This window comes from Anomaloglossus baeobatrachus, chromosome 1, assembly GCF_048569485.1.
Source record: "Anomaloglossus baeobatrachus isolate aAnoBae1 chromosome 1, aAnoBae1.hap1, whole genome shotgun sequence".
NCBI classification, from domain to species: domain Eukaryota; kingdom Metazoa; phylum Chordata; class Amphibia; order Anura; family Aromobatidae; genus Anomaloglossus; species Anomaloglossus baeobatrachus.
The window spans coordinates 481,322,916-481,337,070 of record NC_134353.1 but is presented as its reverse complement, the minus strand read 5'-3'; the positions used below and the strand labels follow the sequence as shown (position 1 = coordinate 481,337,070).

The window sequence follows — 14,155 nt, the reverse complement described above, 5'->3', positions numbered from 1 at the left end:
AAAAACAAGTGCATGTCACTTCTTTTCCGCACATCGCTGCGGGATTTCACTCCATTGACTCAATGTTAATCATGAAATCCTGCAGGGAATAACGCAGGCAGCAAATTCTGTGCGGTTCACTGCGTTTTCCTGCGTTATTCCCTGCGGTATTTCGCGGTTCACCTCCGGTAATGTACATCACTTGCTTGCGGTTTTGCAAGGAAGTGATGTCATTACAGGAAGAGGAAGCGGAGCAGAGAGTAAACACACACAGATCACACACACACAGACATCACAGACATAGAACACATAGACACAGACACATAGAACACACATAGAAAGAAAACGGAAATATAGAAAAAAAAGAACGTGGGCTCCGCTGCATATTCACCGTCCAGCCGAGGTAAGCACACAGTGGCGGCCCGGTATTCTCAGGCTGGGGAGGGAGAGGGGCAGGGGTAATGTCCCCCGCCTCACTCCCCCTCCCGCAGCCGAGAATATCAGCCGCAGCTGCCCCGGCACTGTCGCATCCATTATGCGGCAGCACCGGGAGTGTCCTCGGCTCTTCCTGCCGCCGTGTAGCAGTGGCGGTCAGGGTAATATAACAAGGGGTTAATGGTGATGGGGGATCATCGCCATTAACTCCAGGCTTGATCATGGCAGCGTCTATGTGACAGCTGACATGATCAACCCGTAAGTAAAGTGAAAAAATACACAGACACCGAAAAATCCTTTATTTTAAATAAAACCAACAAGCCTTGTTCACCCTTTTATTAACCCCCCCCAAACAAAGCTCCGACATAATCCACAGCTCCGGCTCCTGCGTCCTGCACTGCTGACATCCAGCCGCGACTGTCACAGACACAGGCTGAATGCAGCAGGCAGCAGACAGCAGAGGTAATTACCGGTCATTTCCCACGGCCGGTAATGTGAACTCACTGCCGACCGTGGGAAATACAGCGATCTGTCCTCTATCTATCCCTCTATCTATTCTTCTGTCTCTTTATTTATCTACCGTATCTATCTATCTATCATCTCAGAATTAAATGACTTTTTTTTTTTTTTCAATGTGCTTTATTGCATTGAATGCAATAAAGCACATCCCAACCCGCACGCGGCAAAACCGCGGCAATACCGCGAATAATACCGCGGTAAAACCGCAGCAAACCGCGGCAAACCGCATGCGGTTTTTGGGTGCGGTTTCCCGCGGTTTTTTACCGCGGGTGTGGTAACCTTTGAGAGCATGCGGAATTTTCTCAAGGAAATTTCATTTCCCAGTGCGCACAGAGCCTTATAGCGCCAGTCACATGTGCGATCTCGGAAGATCGCTAACGAGATCGCTAGTGATGTCGCAGTGTGTAAAGTAGCCTTTAACCTCCGGATTTATCTGCGGAAAATCCGCGGATTTTCTGGGTTTTCCAGATAAATCCGCAGGTTTCAGCAAGTACAGACACTCCCCATGTTATCCTATAGGACATGGGGAGTGCTGTGTCCATGCTGCAGACATGTGCGGCTGCGGAACATGCTAGGATATCCCGCAACCGCACGTAACTGCATGTTAATTATTCATGCGGAAATAGCTGCGGAAATCCCGGCCCTCCACTATGGAGATAGAGGCTGGGACTTCCGCAGGTAAGCCGCATGAATATCCGCAGGTTTACGAGTAACTTGGTGTGCGAGTATTTCGCTACACGAGCAAAGCTTGCTGTAAATTTGTAACTCAGTTTACGAGTAATCTTTGCTGTAGGAGCAAATACTCACCGCACACACTTCCGGTTCCGTACTTTCACAGCGCTCTGACCCTCTCTTGCAGTCCACACAAAAACACACACACAAACACACACACATTATGCTTACCTTACCTTCCGTTCCCTCACCGGCCTCCCGGTTCTTGTAGTCTGCAAATACAGGATGTGTATCTGGTAACCATCACGATGATAGAGGAACTTCCGCTGTCAGACGCTTCTCAAATGCAGCGTGCTGACCAATCAGAGGCAAGGCATGAGCCTTTGATGTCAGCGCGTTGGCAGTGGAAGCTCCGGCATCAGTTGTGATGGTTACCCGATACACATCCTGTACCGACGGACTACAAGACCCGGGAGGCCGGCAATGGAACGGAAGGTAAGGTGAGCATAATATGTGTGTTTGTGCGTGTTTGTACATGTGTGTAATGACACAATAGGGGACCAGGATGGGACATTTAACAAGTTGTGGAACAAATTGTCTGAGCTTGCATTATTTCCTAAGGGAAATTTTGCTTTGCCAGACAAGTAACTTTACAAGCACAGTCCCAGAACGGATTGTTCTCGTAAAGCAAGGTTCCACTGTAACTAATTAACAGGAAGTGAGCGTTGCGGCGGCTGCTGCTCACTCCCTGTTGATTGCTCCTTTGTCCGAAGGCGGGAAGACAGAAACCGGCGGTGACTGGCTGTGGGGCTCGCGTGTCACAACAATCTGACGTGGACATAAGGAAGGAAAGTGAGTTCCGCCATTACGCACCAGCAGCATCATCTAGTCTATCTGGGATTACACATAAGAATTGATGCTGTTTTGAAGGCAAAGGGTGGGCATAATGAATGCTGATTTGATATCAATTGTTCTTTTTGTCACACTCTTTGCATTTTGGAAATTGATAAATTCTGAATATATTTTTGAAGGCATTTTTACTTTGCATCACTTTTTCCCCAGCTGCCTAAAACGTTTACACAATACTGTGTATGTATACACTATGTTCCAAATTATTATGCAAAAAGTGTTTAGGAGTGATTAGGTTAGAAATTTTTTGTTTGTCATGTAAACTCATTGCTGGTGATGTGTGTCAGGGCTCTTTATATCACTGAAAGCAATTGCAGATTCCTGTGCACATTAGTTTGGAAGGTGTGTCCAAATAAAGGCAAGACTACTTAAGAAGGCTGTTCCACATTATTAAGCAGCCTACATTTTTTGCCAAAATGGGAAAGAAAAAGGATGTGTCGGCTGCTGAGAAGCAACAAATTGTGGATCAATCAACATTGCCAACACACTTCATCGTGATCATCGCACAATCAAGAAGTATGTAGCTGATTCACAGCACACGCGTGTGCGTGCTGATAAGGAGAAATTGAGGACTCTTTCCAACAAGCAATTGCGTCAGGTTAAAAGAGCAGCCGCTAAAATGCCTTGTCATAGCAGCAGACACCTTTTTGAAGCTGCTGGTGCCTCCAACGTCCCCCGAACAACAAGATGCATGGTCCCTCAGAGGTTTGCAGCTGTGCGTAAGCCATCCTGTCGACCACCTTTAGCCACTGCACACAAGCAGAAACGGCTCCAGTAGGCCAAACGATACATGAAGACTGACTTCCAAACTGTTTTGTTCATCGATGAGTGCCGTGCAACGCTCGATGGTCCAGATGGATGGAGTGAAGGATGGCTGGTTGATGGACACCCCATGAAAACACGGCTAAGGTGCCAACAAGGAGGAGATGGAGTAATGTTTTGGGCTGGAATCATGGGGAGAGAGATTGTCGGCCCCTTTAGGATCCCTGAAGGGGTAAAGATGAACTCCATAATATATGTGGAGTTTCTAAAACAGCACTTCCTGCCATGGTTCAGGAGGAAGAACCGTGCATTCCGCAGCAAGATCATTTTCATGCATGATAATGCACCGTCTCATGCTGCAAATAACACATCTGCATCTCTGGCTGCTATGGGCATAAAAGAGGACGAACTTATGGTGTGGCCACCTTCTTCCCCTGACCTCAACCCTATTGAGAACCTCTGGAACATCATCAAAAGGAGTGTCTATGATGGCGGGAGGCAGTTCACATCTAAGCAACAGCTCTGGGAGGGTATTCTGTCCACATGCAAAACAATTGAAGCACAAACCATCCAAAAACTGACAAATTCAATGGACGAGAGTTCAGAAGCTTCTTTCAAACAAGGGGTCCTATGTGCAAATGTAACATCACCTAGAATTAAGTTTTGACTTGAAAACTGTTTGATTTCATTTTATAATAAGCTGATAATGCTTAGAATGTCACAATTGACCATTTTGTTTTTCAAAATAAAGATAAAAAGGTTGAAAATTCTGCTGTGCATAATAATTTGGAACATGCATGTGTTTATTATTGTTAAAAATATACTGTTTTCATAGGCAGTTTGATCAAAAACATTTCAATTATACTCAAATAGTAGATGACTGGAAAATAACAATGACTGCAATTCATAATGTTAATTTAGGAAAATATGAAAAAATATTTTTTGCATAATAATTTGGAACACAGTGTAAGGCTATGTGCGCACGTAGCATTCTGTCCCTGCAGAAATTTCTGCAGCGATTTGAACAGCACATGTGCGCTTCAAATCGCTGCAGAAAGAAAAAAAAAAGCCAATTCCATGCGCTCTGACTGCAGCCCCTCCCATAGACAGAGCGGGGGCTGCAGGCAGAGCGCACAGAATAAGTGACATGTCACTTCTTAGAACGCGCGCTTCGAGCAGCAGCCGAAGCGCTGCGCTCTAATACGCCACGTGCGCACGTCTCCTGCATAATCTTCATAGATTATGCTGGGAACGCAGGACGCATGCAGTTACGCTGCGGTACAGATCGCAGTGTAACTGCATGCAAATACGCTACGTGCGCACATAGCCTAATAATGCTTAGTCTGTTGCTTTTCAGCCCTGGGTCACTCTAAATTGTCAACATACAGTAATTTTGGTAGGTGATAAATGAAACTGTCTATTCAGGAAACGAAAAAATAGTTTTGCAACATTCTCTGGTACTTTGAATGCAGCTATTAGCATATAGAATACACGTTTTATTATTAGTTACTGCTGTTATATGTTTGTATTTAATCTATTCAGTACTATATACCAGTGTACTATGAAATATTTCTCACATTTAGCGACTTTTTTTTTGTAAATATACAAACTAGTGTAAGGTATAAGATACACATGGAATGTGCAGAAGGCATCAGTCAGACATTTCAGAAATAATCGCGGCAGCATAGCATCCCCACCCAATGCCTGACAGTCACAGCAGAAACCAGTGTCACCTGCTCAGTTTTCAAAATGGGACTTTCTTCTAGTCCACCCCTTCTCAGTTGTCATATGAGGACTTGAAAAGCCCCCTTCCCTCCATACAGCCACAGAAAGTCTAACCACCAATCTTCCTCTATACCCAAAAAGTCAGCCAAAGGAGCCAATTTCATCACATCTAATGCGTATGGTGGCTCCTGACTGCCTCCAACAGAAGGAGTAGAAAAATATAAGCATCGATTGGTAACATTTAATGACCTGTTATCTTCAATAGCAGATTATTATTACGACAGATTATTTTTGCAATGGCTCTCTCATAGCAATCACAGGAACGTTATGGCCAAACCAAGCGTCTTGTGCATGATGATATAGGGAAAGATATCTGTCAGCTAAATGATAGTTCATCCATCAGCTACTAAAGCGTATGGAAACTTAAAGGGGTTTTACCCACGAACAAAGTTCATTTTGAAGTTGATTTTAGTCAATAGATCTTGGAATAATAATAATTTGCTCAACTGGATGTGTTTAAAGGGAACCTGTCAGGTCCCATATGTGTTCTGACCTACAAGCAAGGTGATGTGTGGCCTAGAAACCCCCCTTCCTACCCATCCCTGTGTTGTAATATTGTGTAATATGATTTCATAAAAAAATGTTTTATTACTTACATGTTCCCTAGTCCCCTGGGCGTTACATCGCCCCGTGGGCGTTTGCAGCTTTCCGTGGTATCATGCTCTTGTGGGCGTGATACCATGGATTTACATGAGCGACGTCACCATCAGCTTCTTGAGATTCCGCAAGTGCGTACTTACCATTCCCGCAGCCTTGTTATACGGGTGCTTGCTTGTCGGCTTCAGACGCGCACTGCGCATGCTCAGAAGACTCCTGCGGTACTGGTCATGCGCAGTGCGCGTCTGAAGACGACAAGCAAGCACCCGTATAACAAGGCTGCGGGAATGGTAAGTACACACGCGTGGGATCTCAAGGAATGGTGCTTTAACTTATAGGCAACCAAATAATTATTTGAAGGGGTTTGATCCCTGGACCTCTTATCAAAAAAATAAATCCAGGGTATCTTATGCTACAAGTGAATGGGGCGGATTTGTATTACCAAGCACAGCTGCATGTGCAAATACACTTCTGTGATTGGAAAGAAATTTAGGGGGCATTTAATGAAGTTACCACCAGTATCAATGAGCAGAGTTGAAAGGGAACCTGTCAGGTCCAATATGTACCCAGTACCACGAGCAGTTCTGGGTGTATATTAGTAATCCCTGCCTTACCATCCCTGTATACACTAGCATAAACAGATCTTTAGAAAAGTACTTCTAAAGATCATTATATGCTAATGAGGCCAGCGACTAGTCACAAGGGCGTTACTTCCTTGGCTAGTTGGCCCCCTTAGTATGTTAGCACGCCCACAGGGGTGTACTAACATGCTAATGAACGTGCAGCGACGCGCACATACCTCAGTCTTGATGGCGGCCAGTGGAGGATGGATGTGCACTGCACATAATCCGGAGTCCTCAGCACCTCCGGTCATGCGCACTGTACCTCACTGAAGCCGGGAAGCTTACATCCGGCATAAGTTTAGTGTGCATGATTGGAAGATCCAGGGATGCCCAAGCCCATTGCCAAGTGTGCATCCATCCTCCACCGGCTGCCATGAAGAGTGAGTTATGTGCAGTGTCACTGTGTATTCATTAGCATGTTAGTACGCCCACAGGTGTGTACTTACATGCTATGTGGGCCGACTAGCAAGGGAAGTAACACCCTTGCGACTAGTCCCTGGCCTCATTAGCATATATATAATAAACAATCTTTAGAAATACTTTTTCTAAAGACCTGTTTATCTATGCTAGTGTATACAGGGACAGTTAGGCAGGGATTAGCAATATGCACCCCGAACTGCTCGTGGTTCTGGGTGCATATTAGACCTGACAGGTTCCCTTTAACACTAGAAGTCCTAGGAATTTCGAGCTCTATAGGGTTTCAAAGGTAGAAATGTTAAATGACCCCTCTCTGGGATTTCTAGTGTTAAACAACCATTTTACAATTGCATCTAATGGCATCCTAATAGATTCTGCCACATTAATAAAATCCATTCGCTTTTCCTTAAATAGCGTAGAATTACCTATTGGTAAACACCAAGCCAAGCATAGAAATATGGCAACCAAAATGACAGTCAGTCAAATAATTTGAATGGCCTTTATTTTTTTTTTAATTAATTTAAAATATTCAACATACTTCAAGAACAAGGCTTCTTCTTCACATCATGGCCATTTTCCTTTTCTTTTCATCCCCTTCTACCAAGAGCTATAGCTTTTTGGCTTTCCCGTCAATATAGCCATATGAGGGTTTGTTTTTTACAGGAGGAGTTGTACGTATGAATGACCTCCATTCATTTTACCATATAGTGTACTGGAAAATGGTATAAACTATTTCAAATGCGGTGAAATTGCACAAAAAAAAAAAAAAAAAAAAGTACAAATCCAAAATAGTTTTTTTGGTTGTTTTTATTTACCATGTTTAGTATATGGTAAAACTAACATTGCAATATGATTCCCCAGGTCAGAAAAAATTTGTAGATACCAAACATTTATAGTTTTTTGAAGTAGTGAAAAAAAAAAATTGCTTTTGTTGCCATTTTCCTAGACTCATTGTTTTTATACTTCAGCATCTGGGGCTCAGTGAGGGCTTATTTTTTGCGTCCTGTTCTGGCGTTTTTAATGATAGCATTTTGGGGTAGAGACAAGGTTTTGATCACCTCTTATTGCATTTTTTTTCAATGTTACGGCGACCCACAAAAATGTAATTCTGGAATTTTTCATCTTTTTTCAATTATACTGTTTAAAAATCACATAAATGTATTTGTTATTTTGATAGATCAGACATTTCTGAAGGCAGCAATACCAAATGTGTATTTTTTTATTGTTTTATTTTCAAAGGAGCAAAAGGGAGATGATTTGGTAGGTTTTTTTTACATTTTTTCATATTTTTAAAAACCTTTTTCACTTTTTATTGTACTTACTAGCCCCCTTAGGGTACTTGAAGCTGCGATCAGCTGATCGATTGTGCTGTACAGAGCAGTGGATCAGCACTGCTCTGTCATGCAGATATCATGATTTCCTATGAACGCCGACTCGCAGCCAGCATTCGCAGGAAGAGCGTCATGACAGACACAGGGGTCATAAACTGACCCCTGGCTGTCATAATAACCCATTGGCGCCTCGCAATCACATCACAGGTGCCCTGCTGGGAGTGGAAAATCTGTGCCAACCCAACCTAAAGGCTAGCAGTACACAGTAACTTTGGCCTTATTTGGGCAGCACGGTGGCTCAGTGGTTAGCAGTGCAGTCTTGCAGCGCTGGGGTCTTGGGTTCAAATCCCACAAAGGACAACATCTGCAAGGCGTTTGTATGTTCTCCCCGTGTTTCTGTGGGTTTCCTCCGTGTTCTCCAGTTTCCTCCCACACTCCAAAGACATACAGATAGGGACGTTAGATTGTGAGCCCCAATGGGGACAGTGTTGCCAATGTATGTAAAGCGCTGTGGAATTAATGGTGCTATATAAATGAATAAATATTATCATATATTATTATTTTTCTTCATGATACATTGTTTCATGTATGGTACAAATCTATGTGCATGTAGTCTGAATGGTGCACTCCGACATATCACATTCAGGAAGAAAAAAGTGACAGGTTCCCAGAGCCTGTCACCAAAAAGAAGCCAGTTTTATTATTTACTGCTCCTCTGAGTATTCTGTTTTTTTTATTTTGGTTTTTAATAATCTTCCATATAGTTCCAGAGATATTGGGCATTTTTGTTTTGTACTCATTTTTATGGCTCACAGGGTAAGGTAGAGCTGCCTAAAGACCCGAACAGAGAATCTGTGAGCACTGCCAACTTGTAATGAAGTAAAAAAAATATCTCAAATTGAAAGACAGACTTTATAGTTTAGATTTTTAATCAGGGGAGCAGTTGGAATAGAACCAAACACTGGCACTTTCTACCTACAGACAGGTTCCATGTAAATATATATTTACAGCAGTTACTTTGACCAGTCAAGATGACATTTGTCCTCACATCTGAGACACTGTGCGCAGCCCCTTTCGTAAGCTCACCACAGTACCGTTCATTCCAGTGCTGTCACCATTGTAAAGGATGCCACAATTCACTGACAGATCAGTCCTTCATAATAATCAGATCATTCACACATCAATGCTTCTTTAGGATCCCAGGACTGGAGACTCTGACTAGTTATCACAATACATACTGCAGCTGATAACAGGGTATAATAGATATTACAGGACCACACAGCAATACGTGAATAACAAAAAACAGCCTTTCAACTACTTAAGGCATGGCAGTGTCAGAGCTGCGTGGGTTGGTCCTACCCCATGTGATGGGCAACACAGCTGTGGTGCCCACCTAAAGTGTCACACTATGAAGTAATGGTAGGGTATGTGAGCCCCAGTGTATGTTGTACCCCTGGGTGGGGATGCCACAGTCATGCTCCATGAGGAAAGGGTTTGGGGGTGTTTATGAGCCCCAGTATATGTTGGACCCCTCAGTGGGGATGCTACAGTCACGCTCCATGGAGTGGTGGGTATGTGAGCCCCTGTGTATGTTGGACCCCTGGGTGGGGATGCCACAGTCATGCTCCATGGAGTGGGGAGGTATGTGAGCTTCTGTGTATGCTGGACCCCTGGGTGAGGGTGCCACAGTCATGCTCCATGGGTGGGGTGAGGGTATGTGAGCTCCAGTGTATGCTGGACCTCTGGGTGAGGATGCCACAGTCATGCTCCATGGGTGGGGTGAGGGTATGTGAGCTCCAGTGTATGCTGGACCCCTGGGTGAGGATGCCACAGTCATACTCCATGGGTGGGGTGAGGGTATGTGAGCTCCAGTGTATGCTGGACCCCTGGGTGAGGATGCCACAGTCATACTCCATGGGTGGGGTGAGGGTATGTGAGCTCCAGTGTATGCTGGACCCCTGGGTGAGGATGCCACAGTCATACTCCATGGGTGGGGTGAGGGTATGTGAGCTCCAGTGTATGCTGGACCCCTGGGTGAGGATGCCACAGTCATACTCCATGGGTGGGGTGAGGGTATGTGAGCTCCAGTGTATGCTGGACCCCTGGGTGAGGATGCCACAGTCATACTCCATGGGTGGGGTGAGGGTATGTGAGCTCCAGTGTATGCTGGACCCCTGGGTGAGGATACCACAGTCATACTCCATGGGTGGGGTGAGGGTATGTGAGCTCCAGTGTATGCTGGACCCCTAGGTGAGGATGCCACAGTCATGCTCCATGGGTGGGGTGAGGGTATGTGAGCTCCAGTGTATGCTGGACCCCTGGGTGAGGATGCCACAGTCATGCTCCATGGGTGGGGTGAGGTTATGTGAGCTCCAGTGTATGCTAGACCCCTGGGTGAGGATGCCACAGTCATGCTCCATGGGTGGGGTGAGGTTATGTGAGCTCCAGTGTATGCTGGACTCCTGGGTGAGGATGCCACAGTCATACTCCATGAGGTGGGGTGTGGGTATGTGAGCTCTAGTGTATCCCAGCTCACTTGGCTTGCTGGACCCCTAGGTGGGGATACCACAGTCATGCTCCATGGGGTAGGGTAGGGGGGTATGTGAGCTCCAGTGTATCCCAGCTCACTTGGCTTGCTGGACCCCTGGGTGAGGATGCCACAGTTATGCTCTATGGGGTAGGGGGTATGTGAGCCCCATTGTATGCTGGACCCCTGAGTGGGGATGCCACAGTTATGCTCTATGGGGTATGTGAGCCTGCTTGTATGCTGGACTCCTGAGAGGGGATGCCAGTCATGTTCCATGGGGTAGGGGTAACACTTCCTGTCTATAAGCAATCATTTTACACAAACAGTACAGTAACAATTAAATGCCGATCCGAGGTGACGGGGTGACTGTGCTCAGGCAGAAGAAAGTGTAATGGGTGATACTTGGGGACAGTCTCCTCCCAAGGCCTCAGCCTCCCGTATAGAGAAACTACAGTCAGGGTGATGGAGTAAAGGCACAGCTGTTGCCCAATACCCTAGCTATGCGGTAGGACCCGTCACCCACACTGTCTGCCAAGCTCGGGCACAGCCATACCTCGCACTGTCACTCTGCAGAGCGGGCTTACCTGTGTGAGCGAGATGTGCGCCGCCATCTTTGCAGCCACTCACGGGTACGCGCGAAGCGTCAGCCAGAGATCGCGGGCACGCTCACGGGGGCGGAGTCATGCAAATGAGCGCCTTCGGGCGTTGCCGTCAAAGAGGCGGGAGATAGATGGGAAGGGTTAGGCAGCGGTCACGTGGGAAGGTTGACTGAGGGGCACAGAAAGCTGTGAGGAGAAAAGTGCTCAATGTCACAACACCCCTCATATTACAGCCGTCATTGGGCTCTGCACCTAGTTCTATACCGTAGTAGAGCTGGATAATGGCATATCGTATGTGCTGTGTTGCAGTTTCGTGTAGCAGAGCACTTTATTGAGTGGTCCCCGAATCTCCCAGTAAGGGCGCATACAAGCGACAATATAAATCGTACCATATAACTGTGGTCTGATTATACACCACAAGGCACGCGTCGCTTGCCAATTTTGTGAAATTACTTCAGAAAAAAAAAATAGGTGAAGTAAAAAAAGGTGCCAATGATAATAATTTTTATTTCTATAGCGCTAACATATTCCGTAGTGCTTTACAATTCAGAAGGGAAAGCTTCACTATTTCCTGGGGTCTCCCTGTCATTCCAGAAAAGTGAGCATGGCCGCAAAAGGGTGCAGCCCCCTTCAAAAGGGAACCCAAGGGGCAAATCCTGTCATGAAACTGTCCAATAAATGGAAATGGAGTTTGGGCACAATACCGAGCTGTTAGTGCTTGTATATGATGTATCCAATGTTAAAAACACAACATACTGCATGATTTACTCTTCATTCTTTAGCGCCTGCCTGAGGTAATAAGCCGGCATGGTGCACTACACGTATCTGTGTGACTGACACCTTAGACTCATCTGTGTGCATCTAAACTATCAGGCTATGTGCGCACGCTGCATTTTTTTTCTGACCACAAAGATGCAGCGTTTTTGGCCCCAAAAAAACGCACCCACAGGAAAAATGCATAAAAAAACCATGCGTTTTTGTGCGTTTTTTGATGCTTTTTTTATGCGTTTTTGTTTAATGCATTCAATGGGTGAAAAACGCAACAAGAATTGACATGCTGCATCTTTGACGCAGCCAAAAGTAAACTGCAATGTGCGGACAGCAAAAATAAAATCTCATAGACTTTGCTGGGGAAAGAAATTCATGCAGTTTTGAGACCAAAACTGCACCCAAAAAAAGTGAAAAAAACGCAGCGTGCGCACATAGCCTCAAGCAGCCATCCACTTCATGGATGCGTGAGGGGCTGTCCAGCAGTAATTTCTACCTGTGCTGCCTCCGCCATTTACCATGTGGCATGTGTTGTGTCCTGCTGCATACTGGTATCGCCACCGGGTGTTGGTTACTATTGCTTTTTTTGATATTTTTTTATTTAACCCCTTCACCCCCGAGTCAATTTTCCGTTGTTTGTTTTTCCCCCTTCTTCCAAGAGCCATAACTTTTTTATCTTCAGCATTGTTATATGAGGGATTGTTTTTTGCGGGTCGAGTTTTACTTTTGAATGAAACCATTCATTATTCCACATATTTTACTTGAAACACGTCCGAGTGCGGTGAAATTGCAAATAAAGTGTAATTCCACAATTGGGTTTTGTTTGTTTTTTTTTATTTACCATGTTCATATATAGTAAAACTGACCTGGCATTAGGATTCCTGAGGTCAGTACAAGTGTGTTGATTCCAACCATGTATAGCTTTACTTTTATCTAAGTAGTGAAAAAAAAATTCAGAAGTTTGTAAAAAAAAAAAATTCTGAGACCTGTAGCATTCTCATTTTTCAGGATCTGGGGCTCAGTGACTGCTTATTTTTTTGCGTCTTGAGCTGACATTTTTAATTATACCATTTTTGTGTAAACATGATGTTTTGATCGCCTGTTTTTGTATTTTATTGCAATGTTGCAGCGACTAATAAAACATATTTCTGGCGTTTTATTTTTCTCGCTACTCCCTTTATTAATCAGATTAATATATTTTCACAGATCGGGAATTTCTGAACTCAGCGATATAAAAAAAAAGGCTTGTTGTTTTATTGTTTTATTTTCAATAGGACAAAAGGGGGGTAATTTCAACTTTTAGTTGTTGTGGGGGGGTTTTCATATTTTTTTAACTTTTTTTTACATTTGTTATTGACTTTACTTGTGCACCTTATTGGACTTTATGCCTGCACTGTCTAATCGTTGCTGCTGATCAGAGCGATGCGTCAGCAGCCATGTGATCAGCAGAAATGCTGTGTTCCTGTGAGTGTTGGTGCTCTTGGCATTTACAGGAAGTGATTTATGACAGTGACAGGGGTCAACAGCTGAGCCCTCTCTGTCATGACAAGCCATTGGCGCCCCAATGGCAGCGAGGAACAGTGCAATCCCCGCTGGAGCACGTTAGATGGTGCTTTCAGAGTTTGAGCAAGCAATCTAAGGGGTCAACAGACGCGGGTGGTGATCCACCCGCACCTTTTAGTTGCACACATCTGCTGATGAGATCAGCAGACTTGTGAGGGGAATAATGCAGTCTCTCCGCCGCTCCAGAAGTGCCTCCCTGATTCCCTCTCTATTACATCGAGGCGGTCCAGGAACTTCATGGACCTGTTGGTACACAGCCACTATGTTCAAGCACCCTCTAATCCTTTTGGATCAAGTGGCCCTAGGAGAAGATGTTTTGTGTACTAATATTTGTAGGGGGTCCAGTTTTGACTCTGCCAATGGGACACTGCACTTTAATATTAAACAATATATTTCATGTAGAACTACAAAAATAGACCATAGATGATATATAGAAAAGGAGAAAATTATAACTTACACCAAAATAAAACCTCCTAAAACATGAATTTTATTCGACTATTAAAATACTACATGATATATTGCACATCACTACAATTCAGACAAATGTCTTGTGAAGTGCGTGCAGAAAAGGGCAAACAGCTAATGAATCGATAGTGAGGTATTTGTCTAAATCAGCTGAATAGCTTGATAGCCAGGATATTATTAAGTAATGGCCAGGGGTAGGCTAAC

General features: G+C 44.6%; 1 protein-coding gene across 2 annotated transcripts in view; it reads right to left on the bottom strand.

The window, feature by feature from the left end:
- Positions 1-11,202, bottom strand: part of EPS15L1 (epidermal growth factor receptor pathway substrate 15 like 1) — a 297,220-nt gene extending 286,018 nt beyond the window's left edge. For both annotated transcript variants that reach the window (XM_075315065.1, XM_075315074.1), the window contains exon 1: positions 11,141-11,202. In XM_075315065.1, coding sequence (XP_075171180.1) covers positions 11,141-11,167 — 27 coding nt within the window. In that variant the 5' untranslated portion in view covers positions 11,168-11,202. The remainder of the gene's footprint in view (positions 1-11,140) is intronic.
- Positions 11,203-14,155: the final 2,953 nt, after the last annotated feature.